We start from the raw sequence: 15,150 nt of genomic DNA on the forward strand, positions 1-15,150 counted from the left end.
TACACCCACAAGGTTTTTACAGAATGCCAACATTTGTCGCCATCGTGGTTAAAATTTAACCAAAAACTGTAATTGAACTACAATGAAATGTCTTCTATGCATTCTGCTTTATTTCAGCTTGCTTTCTTTACAGCTAATGTACTTCATGAAAAGCTGCAAAACAATAGAATCGCTAATAAAGCAAAAAATTAACATTTCATCAAAAAATGCCACATGAATATATTCCTACAGATGATTCACTTCATCAGCAAGAGAGCACGCGTTGAAATAGTTTACAATTAGCACTCTAGATGTGGTTTCCCATTTCTCCCTACTTCTTTGGTGGCTTCAGCTAACTTTGTCCTGTAGCTCCTACAACATGCCGAAATGCACTAGGAAACCTTTCAACAGTTACACATACTGGGGGAAAAATACACATCTTGCACAGTTCTTTAATTTTATATTGCCACTGTGTAATTCCCCAAACAAAGCACAATCTCTACAATCAATTCATAACTTGATGGTTTTTCCTAGAATAATGAAAATAAATAACATGAACAGCTTTGTAAGAAGCTTATTGATCAGCATCTATCCAAGCTGAAACTATTTCAGAAGGAATAAAGAAAAATAACCTACTCTGAACTACCCACTTTTTCACACAGAAAGGGAGAGGAGTAGGCCATGATGCGTCTGCTACTTCGATACACCTATATGTATGGTGGTGCTAGTCAGTAGCATCACTTTTTACATTAATACTGCTTGACCTTCTGTATTAACAGAAAGTAATGCTTATGTTTGATGTCAAAACATTTTTTTTTACTTCTTAAAATGTTAAGCTAGACAGCAAGAGAGTCAGATAAAACAAAGGCTATGCCTGAAAAAATACCCACGTACTGAATTCTCACACTTCTACCTCTCTCCTTATTTTATTTACATTATTTTATTTAACTTTGAATGACAACACTAAAATGAAGAGTTTGGGGCTTTTTTTAAATCACTTGTATAACATGATAGTTCTTAGCAAGTACTACTAGGGGTAAAATCTCAGGACACAAGTCAAGAAGTCCTAGAAGTACTGCCCACAGACTAAGGCCCCTTCATTGAAAAGCTGCAGTAACATCAAACGCCTTACACAACAGTTTTCAAATCACCCCAACTTTAGTCAACAGACTACCTAATCGCTAATGAATAATAAAAGAATAATTATGCAAGATTAAGCTTAAAAGTTTGGAAACCAGAAAAATCCCAAACCAAAGTAGGCAGCCTACTTGTCTCTCCTTATGCTATCCTGCTAGTGCTGCAGCAAGCCAGGTCTTCCAGGACCAGCTAAAGAGAGTTTATTTAAATAAAACTAGGACAGAACTCTTAAGATATTCAACACTACTTTAAGTAAATCCACTTTTAAAATACTCAGCTTTGAAAACCTGCTGGATCTAGATGACTCCTAGTTCCCGCGGGGAAACCTTTCACAATTAAGGGTCACTTGGAAAATAATCACAGCATTGGCACAGGTGCTGGTTCTTAAATCATTTACTTCATTCCTACTCATATATTCCCAGCATGACCCCATGAGAGACGAATCACCTGTCAAACATGCATTTGTAAGATGTATGCAATTTTCAGTCCAACTAGTCACAGAGTAATATACTACAAACTCCTCACAGACACCTCATTACCAGTCACTTCACTATTAATATATTCTAAAAACTTGCTTTTAAATTCAAATGCCTCAGAACAAATTAATGGTAAGTAATCTTCATAGAAATTGCCAATACAGAGGTAACAGCCTCCAATAGCAAGTATATATAAACCATATGACAAGGTGGATAATGCATCCATATAGTTACAGCAATACTATCAGGCACTACTGTGATCCCAGGTGCTGCTTTTTGGTTATTCTCAGAACACAAAACTCTATCACAAGAAATGAGTCTTTTTCCATGAACAGAAATCTAAGTTTATTATTCCCATTGCTTGTTTGATCACTATGCAAGAAAAACTTAAGGAGCTTATTTCTGAAGTAACTAAATCCCATCTGTTATTTGGAAAGGAGAGACACAGTTTACTTTGTATTGTTGGCAGCAAAGTTTTACCTAAAAATCTCCTCCGCAATCTTTCTGGGCAGACATTAACATTTCATATGCATCATCACAGCAACATGGCTACAAAACACAGCCATAAAGTACATAATCACAATCCCTTTATTATCCCCCAGTGAATAAAGCAGGCTTTCTGATTAGAAAAACTAAAATCCATAGTTATGAAACAAAATAAACTACTTCAGACTAACACTATCCCTTTAATGTCTAGAAAATTATCTAGTAGACTGTAAAATAACTATTAGATTAGCTAAAATTGTGAAGGGATGAAAGATATGGATTTCTTCAGATACTGAAGAATTATTCTAGTGTAACAGGAACAAAAGGGTGCTCATCTACAAGACACTTTGCCCAAGCTACACCAGTTTTACCCCATGGGTAAGACATATACCCCATTACATCTTCCTTCAATCAGCAATATAAGAATTAGCCCCTTCTGATGAATCAACAAACCTGCAAAGCATACGTGAAACAGCACTGAAGAAAACACGTTTAATCCATGACCCTTAACTGCCTTGAACCCAAAAGAGAAATCCCTACCTCCTTGAGAGCCATCAGTTTTTTCATCCTCCCAAATGACTGCCTTTGAATTGAAGGACAAAATAATTCATGTATTTAAGCCTAATTCATGGTTTCCATCAAGTTGCGAACACATCCTTTGGCCTCAATCCATTTCAACATGGTAGACCAAAATGAGTCCTAAATACAGTTAGCCACCTACCAAACAAATGACTTCACAATGTTAATATTTTAGCAGCACCTTGAACGTAGGAGACAAGAATGACATTGCACAGCACCAGTTTCCCACAATGAAAGCTCCAGTCTTCCCAAGCTCTGAGGCTGTCAAGACTCCTTCTGTGAAATAAGCACCTCATCTCAGCAAAGGTGCAGTTTAAAGAAGCTAAAACTGTTTTCACCAAATTCCCAATAACCTTTTTCAAAACTGAGACACAGCAATTTCCTCAAGGGTGGGGGAAGGAGAGTTTGTATTCCCCTGCCTTAGGACCAAAACCAGAAAAAGTCAGAAATCAACTGAAGAAACCAAACATCCCCCCTGGGTCTAGTACCCAATTTAGCTGTTATTTGTTGGGGTATTTTGAGAGTTCTTTTTTTACCTGCATAGTCCCAGGCCAGATCCATGGCAATCTAAAAGTTTTGGGATATCAGACTATAGCTGAAGAAAACAATTCATTTCAGTTGTCAAATCTTTCTCTATAGACAAGCCAGAGACTGCTCTCTTCCTTCCCAGGCTCACTTTTTACAGGGAAACACTGTGAAGCTTAAGATTCTTGGATATTTACACAATATCAGCAGCTACAGCTTTGATTACAGCTTTCATGGGTTTCCTTATGAAAATCACAAGATGTGGCAATGTTAACATGATCCAAGCAGTTTCTCAACCTCCTTTGAAAGAGCAAAGGGTCACCCAAACAGGAAAACAAATCCAAAGACCACCTCAGGTTTGGTTTTGTTTTTTTTTGGGGGGGGGAAGAAAAAAATCCAAGGAACCAACCTCTGTAATAAAATAGCAGTTTTATTCAAAACAACCAGAAGTTTAGAACACACAAGTTAAGACATTTGCTACTTTTATTCTCCCTTTTGTAAGTTTGTTTCTTTGCTTGCATGCATCAGAACGTGTATGTGATGTTTTTATTGGGTTTGGCTCCATTTTGTTTTAAAACTGTAGCTGCTCTGTTGACCACTTTCTGATGTCTAACAGACCCAAGACAGATGCAGACACGCAATGGGATCAACTGCAACCTGTGCTCTCAAATTCATGTGAAATGACTGTCACAGTGGCAACGTATTAAACACTTTCCTGCATCACCTGAGGCATCACCTAACTGCTGTTAGTCTCAGAAGCAGTTTGGTTTTGGTAGGAACACCAAGACTGCCCTACCTTGCTGCTATCAGAGATAATCTTCCCCCATTGAAGCACATTACTGAGGTGACAAAGTAGCACCGGTATTCTGCGCTCTGCGAGTAAAGAGTCTTAATTTCCTCCACATGTATCAGTGGTGGTGTTTTGTTTTAATAGATGGATGTGCATACAGCTGGGTGGAAAGCCATACCAAGCTTATAGCTGCCTATAGACCTGCACATCTCATACAGTCTTCAGTGTTGAAAACATACAAAAAGGAAGTACGTTTCACTTGAGATGCACGCATTCAAAAGTAAATAAAAACAATTAATTTAGTAATCATAGGGGGTTTAAGAATTAGCTAGTCTTCTCTGCTACCGCCTAGCTGCATAAATTAAACAGCATGCATCTGAGCTTATGCAAATACACAGAAACGTCACTTTGGGACCTGCAAAAAGCTGAAAATACAAAGAATGAGAAATCAATGATTTCTGCAAGCAGGGATTGTTAATCTAACAGAAAGTACATTAAAAACTTCCAAAAGTGCTTTCTGTAGCCCTTTGTAAAAGAAAAGTTAACATACAATTTAACTGTGTCCTACTAGAAGAGATTAATGCTGCAGCTGGACACATAAGAAACCTGTAACTCCTGGATTTCCTGGAGAACCAGACACCATGCCCACAGGACACTTGCACCAGTGGGATGTCTGTCCACCAACACTAATCGTCATTACCTAGCTCAGAATTTCCTTCTTCCTTAGCTCTGCTGGCAGCAGGATTCTGAATGCAGTCAACTCAGTGCAGTAACACTGAGCATAAACTAACTGAGTTGACAATAACATGTTTGACAGGACACCACGATCCAGAAGAGAACACCTGTCTAAATCAAAACTTAAAAAGGTCCTTAAAAAAAATCTGGAATACAAACCTCTGGTTTCCACAGGCAGATGTGACTGTTTATTTGACCATAGGGAGAATGTTGTTAATACACAGATAAACCAGTAATCCTAATAGTGAAAACCCCTCAGATCTAGTCCTAATGAGAAGCACACCATGAACTCCTTGCTAGTCCCATGGTGAGTGCTGTCAAACGTGTGCCATATTCAGTATGCGATTCTGAAGTAAAGAAAACAGCAGGTCAACAAGATAAAAGGGGCCAATGTGATGAACACTAGCACCATAATGTGTAGTTCTGGTTCTCCAGCCGCTGACATACAGCCTGCTTGGAATGAAACAACAGAGCTGCTAAACATATGTCAATACTGTCCCACATTTAAGGAAAAGAAATGGCCATGTGCCAAACTTAGATTAATCACCTAGTTTCTGGAGGCAGACTAATTCAAATCAACCAAAAAAACATGTACAAAGAGATACCACATCAAAGCTTTTGCAGAGCAAACCAGTTAGAAAAACAGACAAAAGACATCATTAGTGTACTAGTTTTTACCAACTTGTACTGAGATTTACTACACATTATAACAAAAGAACTAAGTTAATGGTTAGAAAGCAATAAAAGATACAAATAACAGATTACTGATAACTGTCAAGAGCCAATGGCCCACTTTCTGCCTACAAATCCCATCTAAACTGGCATCTCCAACAGAAATAAAGAAAAATTGCAAAAAAAAATAGATTTTTTGGGTTAGTTTTTTAACTTCTTTCTTTCAAAAAAGACAACATTATATAGAATATATATATATATAAAAAAAAAAACAACACAAAATGGGGACTTATCAAAAAACCTGTCTGACATATAACTATTTTTAAGAGGTTTTAAACATAGAGATGCAAAAACCCCTTATCTCCTGTGTAAGTTATCCATTTGAAAGAAAAACTGTAGTTGAGAGCTGAAGCTTTATAAAAACAGATGTTTAAAATACACAGTATCTCATTCCAAGGCACAGAAATGGTTTTTGTTAGCTGACTCTTGGAAGCTGTGTACAACAGGAACTGCAAATCATCACATTTCCAGGTGCTGGGTTTACTGAACTTATACTGTGCTTCTACCAGGATACAGAGTTATGAAGACAAGTATAGCAGGAAGGCACCAAGGTAATTTTAAGAATATATTTTGAAAATAAAAAGCAGTTATTTATTTTGTATTCATTATACACATGTTCATAGTGAAATTAATAGGCGATAAACCCCTACCCCCCCCACCCCTTTATTTTGATGAAATCTGTTTTCTTCTCAAAGTGATGTTTAAGCAGTACCTACATTATGTCCATTGGAAAAGACATGAAATAAACTGAAATGGTCATACTGGAAAAAGCAGAAAGTTAAGCATGGTGAATCCTGCTTTTCATTCAAAAATCCTGTTCTGATTACCAGTACAGAATATAAAGTCATGCTATATATGAAGGATTTGAGGTTTTCATTAAATCTGTGAAAGGCACAGAAGACCAGGTTTCATGTGCAGATGCAATCAATTGATTTCAGGTGAGCAAAGAGCTATCACCTATGTAATAACTTCATATATATGAAGATTCATACTGCATAAGTTCAAGCAGACTACAGAATCTGGCATTAATGGGTCATTTCCTTTAAATATGTACCATCACCAGAGACATTTCAACAGCCACACAGTTGGGATTTTTCATCTTTTTATTTTATTGTATTTACACAGTTTAAGATGTATTTACACTGTCATTCTTACCTGCACATACCAAAGCAGACGGCCATCATTTTCATGGGCAAACTATGAAACCAGACTTTACAATGGACAAATTCCTAACTTCTGTTTCTCCAAATGTAAAAATGATTGTAAATTAATAGAGCTCAAAGAAATGACACCAGGAAATAACATATCAGCAATCCTGGCAAGCTTAAGAGGGCTGGATTCATTTATTGCAGAATAGTTTCATAAAGGTGAAGGCCTAAAGAGACCATTATATTATCTGCATTGATGTTTCAGATCTTCTGTGACACACAAAATATTTCATCGCCCAGCCTATAATAAGCCTAGTAATTAGGCTACAGTGTTCTAATGCAGAAAAAATCTCAGCTGCTATATATGCAGCAGACCACCACAAAGGCCAAGCCACATGCAACAGTGGGGAACTAATTACTGGCAAGGTTAGACTTCATGATCCCATCAAGCAATTCATACACTGTTACTGCATATGAATTCCTCTGCAGCACTCTTGTGATCGATTTGATTTTAAGCGGTTGAACAAGGCCTAGCAACCAAACATTTATGAAAGACAGCTTCCGATATCACTTCAAGCTACTACAAACATGATTTAAATACTGCAAAGCGTATACAGCTCCGAGATGTTTAAATCTGATCTATTTAGTTCCAAGTCAAAGATAAATTAACGGCAGCTCATATTGTCTTGAAGTATCCTATACAGACGAATAGACATGAAGACTTCTAATTGGGAGTGGGTAACCTTTAACCATTCAAAATTAGGAAGCTGATGTTTCAGTTCTAAACTGAGAAGAGATTTCAGATGAATTCTTAATAAGAAACAGAAGTGGCTAATAGAAAAAATAAACAAGAAAGGAGGTCCTTACACTTCACTCGGGACTGGCTTTGTTTAAAGGTAAGACCAAATGTCCAAAAGATACAAAACACAGCAACAGTCACTGAAGTAACAGGAAAGACATTGGTGATATTTTAACTCTTCACACTAAAATCTACTGGCAACACCAAGAAGAAAAAAAAAGGAAAAAGAAGTATGTAGAAAATAAGCAGCAGGAATATTGCATCAGCACAAAGAAATCCTCAAAATTAGCTTACACAAAAACACAGTCCTTATGAGATTAGAAGTGTGTGAACTATACAACCTCTGCTGTTTGTGTGTGTGCTGACGTACTTCTCTGTCAGCCTATGTCTGTAAGTACTTCCCTGTTTCTGTTTTGGGATCCTTCTACCTTCCAGCTCACCAGGACTACTTGCTCTTGGTTGTTCTGTCTGAAGTCCATAAGGAATCATAATGTCCTTGAGTTGAGTCTCATAGAGTTCAAGAAGCAACAGGTGCTCCACAGAATTTTCAACCTGGTCCCTAGCACAGCCTCTCAGTTCACAACTCTTTCCCCCAAACAGGAAAACAGAACTGAGATCAAGAAGCCTGAGCGAAGAGCAAGAAAGCAATCTGTTCAAGACAAGAACTTCCCTAACTTCTGGTTTTGGTTTTACCCCTTATGCTGCAGAAGTGCCCTGACCTTAAGTTGGTCACATCGTTAACAGGACCTGCTTACCTTACTACTTCATATTCCCCTGGGTGCCCCACGGGAGCTTTCCCGATCAAATACAGAGCTCAGATTTAAACTTCCAAAGTCATAGAAGGAATACATTAAAAATAATAATAGACACATCAAAAAAAAACCCACCCTGAACTCCTGTATGACACCTGTATGACAACATTTGACTACTACAGGTCATGATTATCAAAAACTTGACCTTGAAATAAGCCTCTGTATAAGACACACAAACCAAAGTTAAATTAGAGAAGACAGTGATGATGTTCTTCCCATTTACCTGACAGACGGGTGGTCAAAGGATGACAGAGGAACCCCTAACCAAAATCATCTCTACTTCACTACTGTCTTTATGATTTGTGAACCAAAGTCCTATAAACCTTGTTTTCCTTACAAATAAAAAAAAAAAGAGTTTTGTTCTGCACTGAATGAAATATTTAATGCCAAGCAAAAGGATGTTAATTTTTAACTCCACGACTTTATGGTTCAAACAAAGCAAAACCTTCTCCTCTCCCCAGCTGTGGGGCACTCAATCTGTACCTGAATACTGAACCAAAGGTATTAAAAAAGAACCCAAACTAAAACAAAAACCACTAAACACAAAATACCCACCACACATGGACCATGCACTTTAAATTTAAATATAGAAAACATTACATTTCTCATCAGTCATGAGCCTTTTTTCATGTATTATTTTGACTTTTGATATGCTAAAATCACTTGACTAACAGATGTTTGATTCCCTCTCAAGCCAACAACTCCTTTTCTTCTTACATTCATGTTTCTTCTGTCTTCTCTCCTCTTTCTTCATTCGTCTGCTTCTAACTCATTGTTAGATTGGCACAATTTGGTTTTCAGTCCCCTTATTACAAGGCAGTTGCTTTTAACAAATAGGAGCCAGTGTCCTGCTAATGACAGACTCTTAAGGCATCTTCACCACTTCTAGCCTCCTCAATCTTTTTAATTCCACAACTTATCATTTTCTTTTCATAGACACTCCATTCATCTGTTTAGTTTCAAGAACTATGTACATTCCTGAAGCACCTCTTACATCCCTAATTTCCTTTCCTTTCTTACTTTTCCTATGCCTTTTTCAAGCTTACATGTTTTAAGTCATTACTTCTTTTCCCACTATATTCTACTTCTAGATTGTTTAATCATCACTAATAAAATCAACAGAATATATTGATTATAGAAGAGAGTATTTAAAGTTATTCTCATAGCTCTTCTCATAGCTTTAAATACTTCACTCTCCCCTTCTGCTCATACTGGAGTCCCAAAAGAAAATAAACCAAATTCCCTTAGTTGTTCATACCATTTTTCATCACAATTCCCTCATTCAACACCATCTGTAAGCATTTATTGTAAAGCATATACTTGACAATTTACAAATCCCCAAAACCATATCCAACTGATTTAATGTACTGAGAACTCTACAACTCGAACAGAATGCAGAAGGCTATTCCTTGCCTTCCCATAAACACTTCAATTTTCAAAACAGCCCATGTTAAGTCACAATAAACTACTAGGACAAAAGATGGTTTTAGTTATACCACTCTCTCAATATACATTCAGGTTTTTCTGTCTGAAGACACAGAGGATAGGCGCTCCCTTTTACTCACTGGTGGCTCATTCTTGCTTACACCATGACATGTTGCAACATAAAGACTCCATATACTTTGGCTAACATTCATTTTAAACATTTAGTTTCAAGTGTTTGGAGAACATAGTGTTTGTTTACCATAGGTTACAAGATCACACATCATTTTAATTGCTATGCCTTAAAAGAAGCACAACATTCATTCTAATAAACTCAGTTTAAAACCCCACTCTAAACCTCTGTGATACTTTGGTTGAAATTATTAAAACACAGAGAACACCCTAAACAATATGCTACGAACACAATGGAGCAGACAGTTGAAACTGTAAACAGAAACAATTTTGGAATTTTTTTTTTAATAATTTTCTGATAATTTGAACTGGTTCAAAGATCATTCATTTGGAAAAGACAAAAAGGGAGGAAGTCAAAGGTATTACAGTTTAAAGATCACTTCCTTTTTAATTAAGTTTGTTCTATTTTACAATTTCAAACCTTAAGAAAAGGCATTAATAGTTCCTGTATTTATCCTGATAACCCCATGCAGAGTTGCCTGTTTTACTGGTTTCCTCCTATTTGTCTGCACATTGAACCTTGCTACAAAAGAGATGATAAGGTTTTCTTAGGATGAGTTTGTTGGGGTTTTGTTTGTGTTTGACTGTGTCTGGATAACTCCAAAACTAATTAAGGTCTGGCCTTAATCTCCAATTCAGTTCTGCATAATAAGTAACAACAGAAGAGTGACTATGTTGTTTTGTAACTAAAAATAGCATATGAAAGATAGAAGTTGGTTTATCTTGCATTTCTTCGCCAGGCATCTAAACCCTCACAAGTCCTGTGTGTATACATAAGTTGTCTTCTATAATTGCTATCCTTAATAACTTACAAAATTATGCACACAATTGGTCAAAAAGAAAACTAAACCCAATAAGAAACGATGATTCAAAGGAAAAGAAACAAATCCAAAAGGCTCAAAGTATACCAGGGTATAACATGATATAACTCAGTATCGTGTTAACTTGGCAATGAGGCTTTAACAGACCAAAACCAGTCTGCAAATAACCTGCTACCCCAGACATAAAAGACACCCCCAAATTTGAAATAAAGATAACAGCTGTCTCAGTAAGGTGGCACATCACTGTCACATGAAGTTGATCTATGAAGTCATTTTCTTAGAATACTTACCACTAAATCCCAATTATTTTGTTCAAGCAACGTTATAGCTTCATCAATATTTTCAATACCAGTACATGCCTACAAAGAAACAGAAGCAGTAAACAGAATTAAAAGCATTGATCAAAACCAAGAGTACTAATACTTATAATTTAATTAATTTCAGCAGAACAACAGGAAAGATATAGGTCTTTTGTTCCTGTTCAGAGAGGGTAATCCAGAAATCAGATTTCAAGATTTAAACATCAAACACTGGGATATAATTCCCAGTTCCACCAGAGGATTCTTGTGTAACCTTGAGTAAGCCACCTAGGGAAGCAAGATAAAACAGTTATTTGTAAAACTAGGGCAATAGTTCTGTCCTATAAAGGTATGTTGAGAATTCTACGTTTAAATGTATGAAACACTCACACCAACTTATAAGGGACCATGTATATACTTCATATTTAAAATTGTATTTGAGATGGCTGAAATATTGTGTCTAAAGCCAGAAATGTATCATAATCTGAAGGGGGCCTATAGGGATGCTGGAGAGGGACTGTTCATTAGGGACTGCAGTGACAGGACAAGAGGTAACGGGTTAAAACTTAAACAGGGGAAGTTTAGATTGGACATAAGAAGGAAATTCTTTCCTGTTAGGGTGGTGAGGCACTGGAATGGGTTGCCCAGGGAGGTTGTGAATGCTCCATCCCTGGCAGTGTTCAAGACCAGGTTGGACAGAGCCTTGGGTGATACGGTTTAGTGTGAGGTGTCCCTGCCCACGGCAGGGGGGTTGGAACTAGATGATCTTAAGGTCCTTTCCAACCCTAATGATTCTATGATTCTACGATTCTATAAACCCTACTGCTTTCATTACCATCATCTTATACCCCTGCTCACTCTTGGATGTTACACTGTGCAGTTAAGAAGGTGGCAAGTATGAATTTCTGCTTAACAAAATGTCAACTTACTACCACATGTACAAATGAGCATCCCTTGTGAAATTATTTAAAATTGAGACTATATAATGAAACATTTACAATGTTTTCCTTTCAGACGAAACACTTGCATGTTATTCTAACCCTGCACTCTCTCCTTTTACTTAGCTCATTCAATTCATTAGTACAGTAGCATTTTTAAAGTAGTGATAATATCCCACAACATGGTACTGCAAATTGCACTTAATTCCAACTACGAGGGAGCACTACTCAGCAAAAACCTTGATGCAGCATCCTGCTTTCTTTTTTGATACCCATACCTTTTCAGCTATCCAACTTCAGCGGACAGACCATTGCTATTTGTTCCATATATGCTCTGACATATATTTGCTACCATTCATATTGAATGATATCAGATATATTTCACCAGAAAGGAAAAATGGAAATGGTCAACTTTCTTTCTGGAATTTATCTTTTATCCTGATCAAAGCTATGCTCTATATTCAAGCACACAAAACTTTTACAAGATCAAAAGATCATGCTCCTTCTGCTCTACTACACAGTTATATAAAAAGTTTATACAAAGTTTATATAAAACAACATTGAAAAAAATCCAACCTTTTAACAGTTAAATAGTGGCAACAAACAGATCAGTTTTCCTGATTCCAATGACACATAATACTGTTTTTCCTTTACACAGTAAGAGAAAAAAGGCCCTAGGCATAAGAACAGATACTTTTTTATCCCAAGAATAAAAAGCCATCAGGTCATATTTTCCATGCTCTGACTCCTCTCCCCATTTACAAAAATCAAGAAATAAAAAGTAGAAAAGAGGTCACAGGGAAATTCAAGACCAGATCTCTCTTCACAAATTCAATGCGGAAGAATTCTACGCATATGAAGATATAATAACGCAGATATACTGTTATTACATGCAGTGTATCTACACAAAATGGACCAGCCTGGAGGACCACAAACATCATCACATGATGACATTTTGAGGATTTCTTCTTTTTGTCTGCAGAGGGGAGGCAGCAATTTCTACTGATCCACAATGCTCTCCCCACCAGACTGATCCTCTCTGGAACAAGAGAAAACTTCCACTGCTCACAGCGTTTTGTGAAATTAATATTAAATTCATCTTATTAAATTATTAAATTCAATTAATACTGAATTCCATCCACTTTGCATTGGGAGTGCTAAAAAAAAACCATAATAATAAAAAATAACAATACAGTTTTGCTTTCAGAAGCAACATTTTGCCTTCTTTTCCACTTCTTCTTACAGTTACTTCTGAAGCTAAAAATGAGACAACACTTCAATACATTCCCTAGCAAGTGTGAAGGTTATATACACCTACACCAGGTACGCTTGAGGAGTGCAGGGCTTGAGCTTGTCATTTCTGAAATCCCAGGTGGGTTCACTACCATAAACCTGTCACAAACTGTTGACAGCTCTGCTGTGAAGTAGTTTTACTTTGAGAATAAAGCTTTACAGAAATGACAGCCTGAGGTTTTAGTTACAGTTAAGTGAAATACACTGAAAAATCTGGTCATTGCAGAAATAAAGAGTTACTATTTCTCATTTAGCAGCACTGCAAACTCTGCATGACCTTTTTAAGAATCAAGTTGTGTTCCAGCCTACAGTAAGAACCTGACCAACAGTGTGTTGCTTCCAACTCTGGGTTGTGAAGATGGAGTTGAGGGTACCTAGAATTGAGGCTTCGAATAATGGATTTAGTGGACCCCTCTTCATATCATCCCTGCAGCTCAGGTGACTTACAACTGTCCATATGCCACACTCTTAGCCCATACTAACTGCAAATCGATTCAGCTCACTTTAGCATGCTTTTATTTTGAGATAAACTAAACAAAATTGGCTTACCCTTCTACTGAAGCACACAGTGCAGTTTACTCTGCTGTGATGAGGTATCAAGCAGCTAATTCGCTGGTATGTTTGCATCCTTCCTAAATCATCTTGTTGATGATTTACTATCTAAAATAGAACCCAACTCTCATTCTCTTTGCAATGCAAAATCACTGGGTAACGGGAATGGACAGGGGTAAACACTAACTAAAAAGGAAAACAAGAAGAATTCTTAATACCCAAGAAAGACAGTTTTGTTGAAAAGCCTTGGACCAGTTTTACAATCACTTTTAACACTTGATTTCAAGGAGTTCTAAAACGAAGATTTCACTTTCCAGATGGAGTGGGTTTGCTAGTTGTCAATAAAACAGAAAACAAACATTTCTGAATGACAACAGAGAAGGAATAAGTCCTCTTTATTAATGTAATCATGAAAGACATTCCAAGACCTTCCTCGACACCCTGTTAACATCAGAGTTCCAGTAAACTCAGATCCTTCAGAATAACATTTCAATATTCAGACACTACACACCACCACACACAAATCTCTGCCTCAAGTCATAACCCATCAGTAAGACCAAAAAAAAAAAACCCCAACTATACTTCAAGTTTGCTTCCTTTTTACTGCATCGTGTCATGCAAGATCAAGAAAATTATCTTCTTTGCATGTCTTTGACTCTCCCCAAGAAATTAAGCACACAGAACAGGCTGTCCTTCGCTGGCACATATGACATGACATCAAGGACTCTGCAGCAGATTAGACCCAGAACAGCCTGGTATGCTTCTGCATTTGTTTTCTTTAGGAAAACACACACAGGAAACCAGCAGGTTCTGTGAGCAACAGAATTTAGAAGTCTGGTTCCTCGTGGGTTTGTCTCTCACCCTTAATTGCAAGGGATGATTTAAGCTTTTCCTATGGATAGAATATTTATAAGAGCTTCTTTTGATGGAATTCTTTAGATGTTACCTGGCTATATTTTCATGAAATTTGGAGTCATTTCATTGGACACCTGGGCACCATAAGGTTATGTGCCTCACTTACCTAGGAAAGGCAGACAAAAAGTCACAGGGTTTACTTATTTACATTACTTTTGGGTTTTGCTCATTTTTATGCTTTCCATTCCACCCAAACAGGAAGCAAAAAGATAAAAAAAAAAAAACAAAATCATGTTAGATTTTTGCAGCAACAGAAGGAAAAAAAAAAAGCCTTCAAAATATAGCAAAGTAGATGAGCTCCAAAGACACAAAACCACATCTTTGCTACCAAGTGATGCTCGTTGAAAAGAAATTATCTTTGATTCACAGATTTTACCCAACTTTATTTTCATAAGACCTACTTAACGAAAGGCATTCAATATTTTAAAAGAAAATTCCTACCAGAATACTACAAACTCTTGATTCAATCAACAACCAACACATCCTCTAAGTCATCAAACTGAAAGAAATGAGCCACCAC

General features: G+C 36.9%; 1 protein-coding gene across 1 annotated transcript in view; it reads right to left on the reverse strand.

The window, feature by feature from the left end:
• Positions 1-15,150, reverse strand: part of FAF1 (Fas associated factor 1) — a 170,758-nt gene that overhangs the window by 142,339 nt on the left and 13,269 nt on the right. The window contains exon 2 of the mRNA XM_062623203.1: positions 10,924-10,992. Within this exon, the coding sequence (XP_062479187.1) occupies positions 10,924-10,992 (69 nt within the window). The remainder of the gene's footprint in view (positions 1-10,923; positions 10,993-15,150) is intronic.

The sequence above is a fragment of the Pezoporus occidentalis genome, unplaced genomic scaffold (genome assembly GCF_034315485.1).
Source record: "Pezoporus occidentalis ecotype Australia unplaced genomic scaffold, CSIRO_AGI_Poc_V1 ctg25, whole genome shotgun sequence".
In the NCBI taxonomy this organism is placed as follows: Eukaryota; Metazoa; Chordata; class Aves; order Psittaciformes; family Psittacidae; genus Pezoporus; species Pezoporus occidentalis.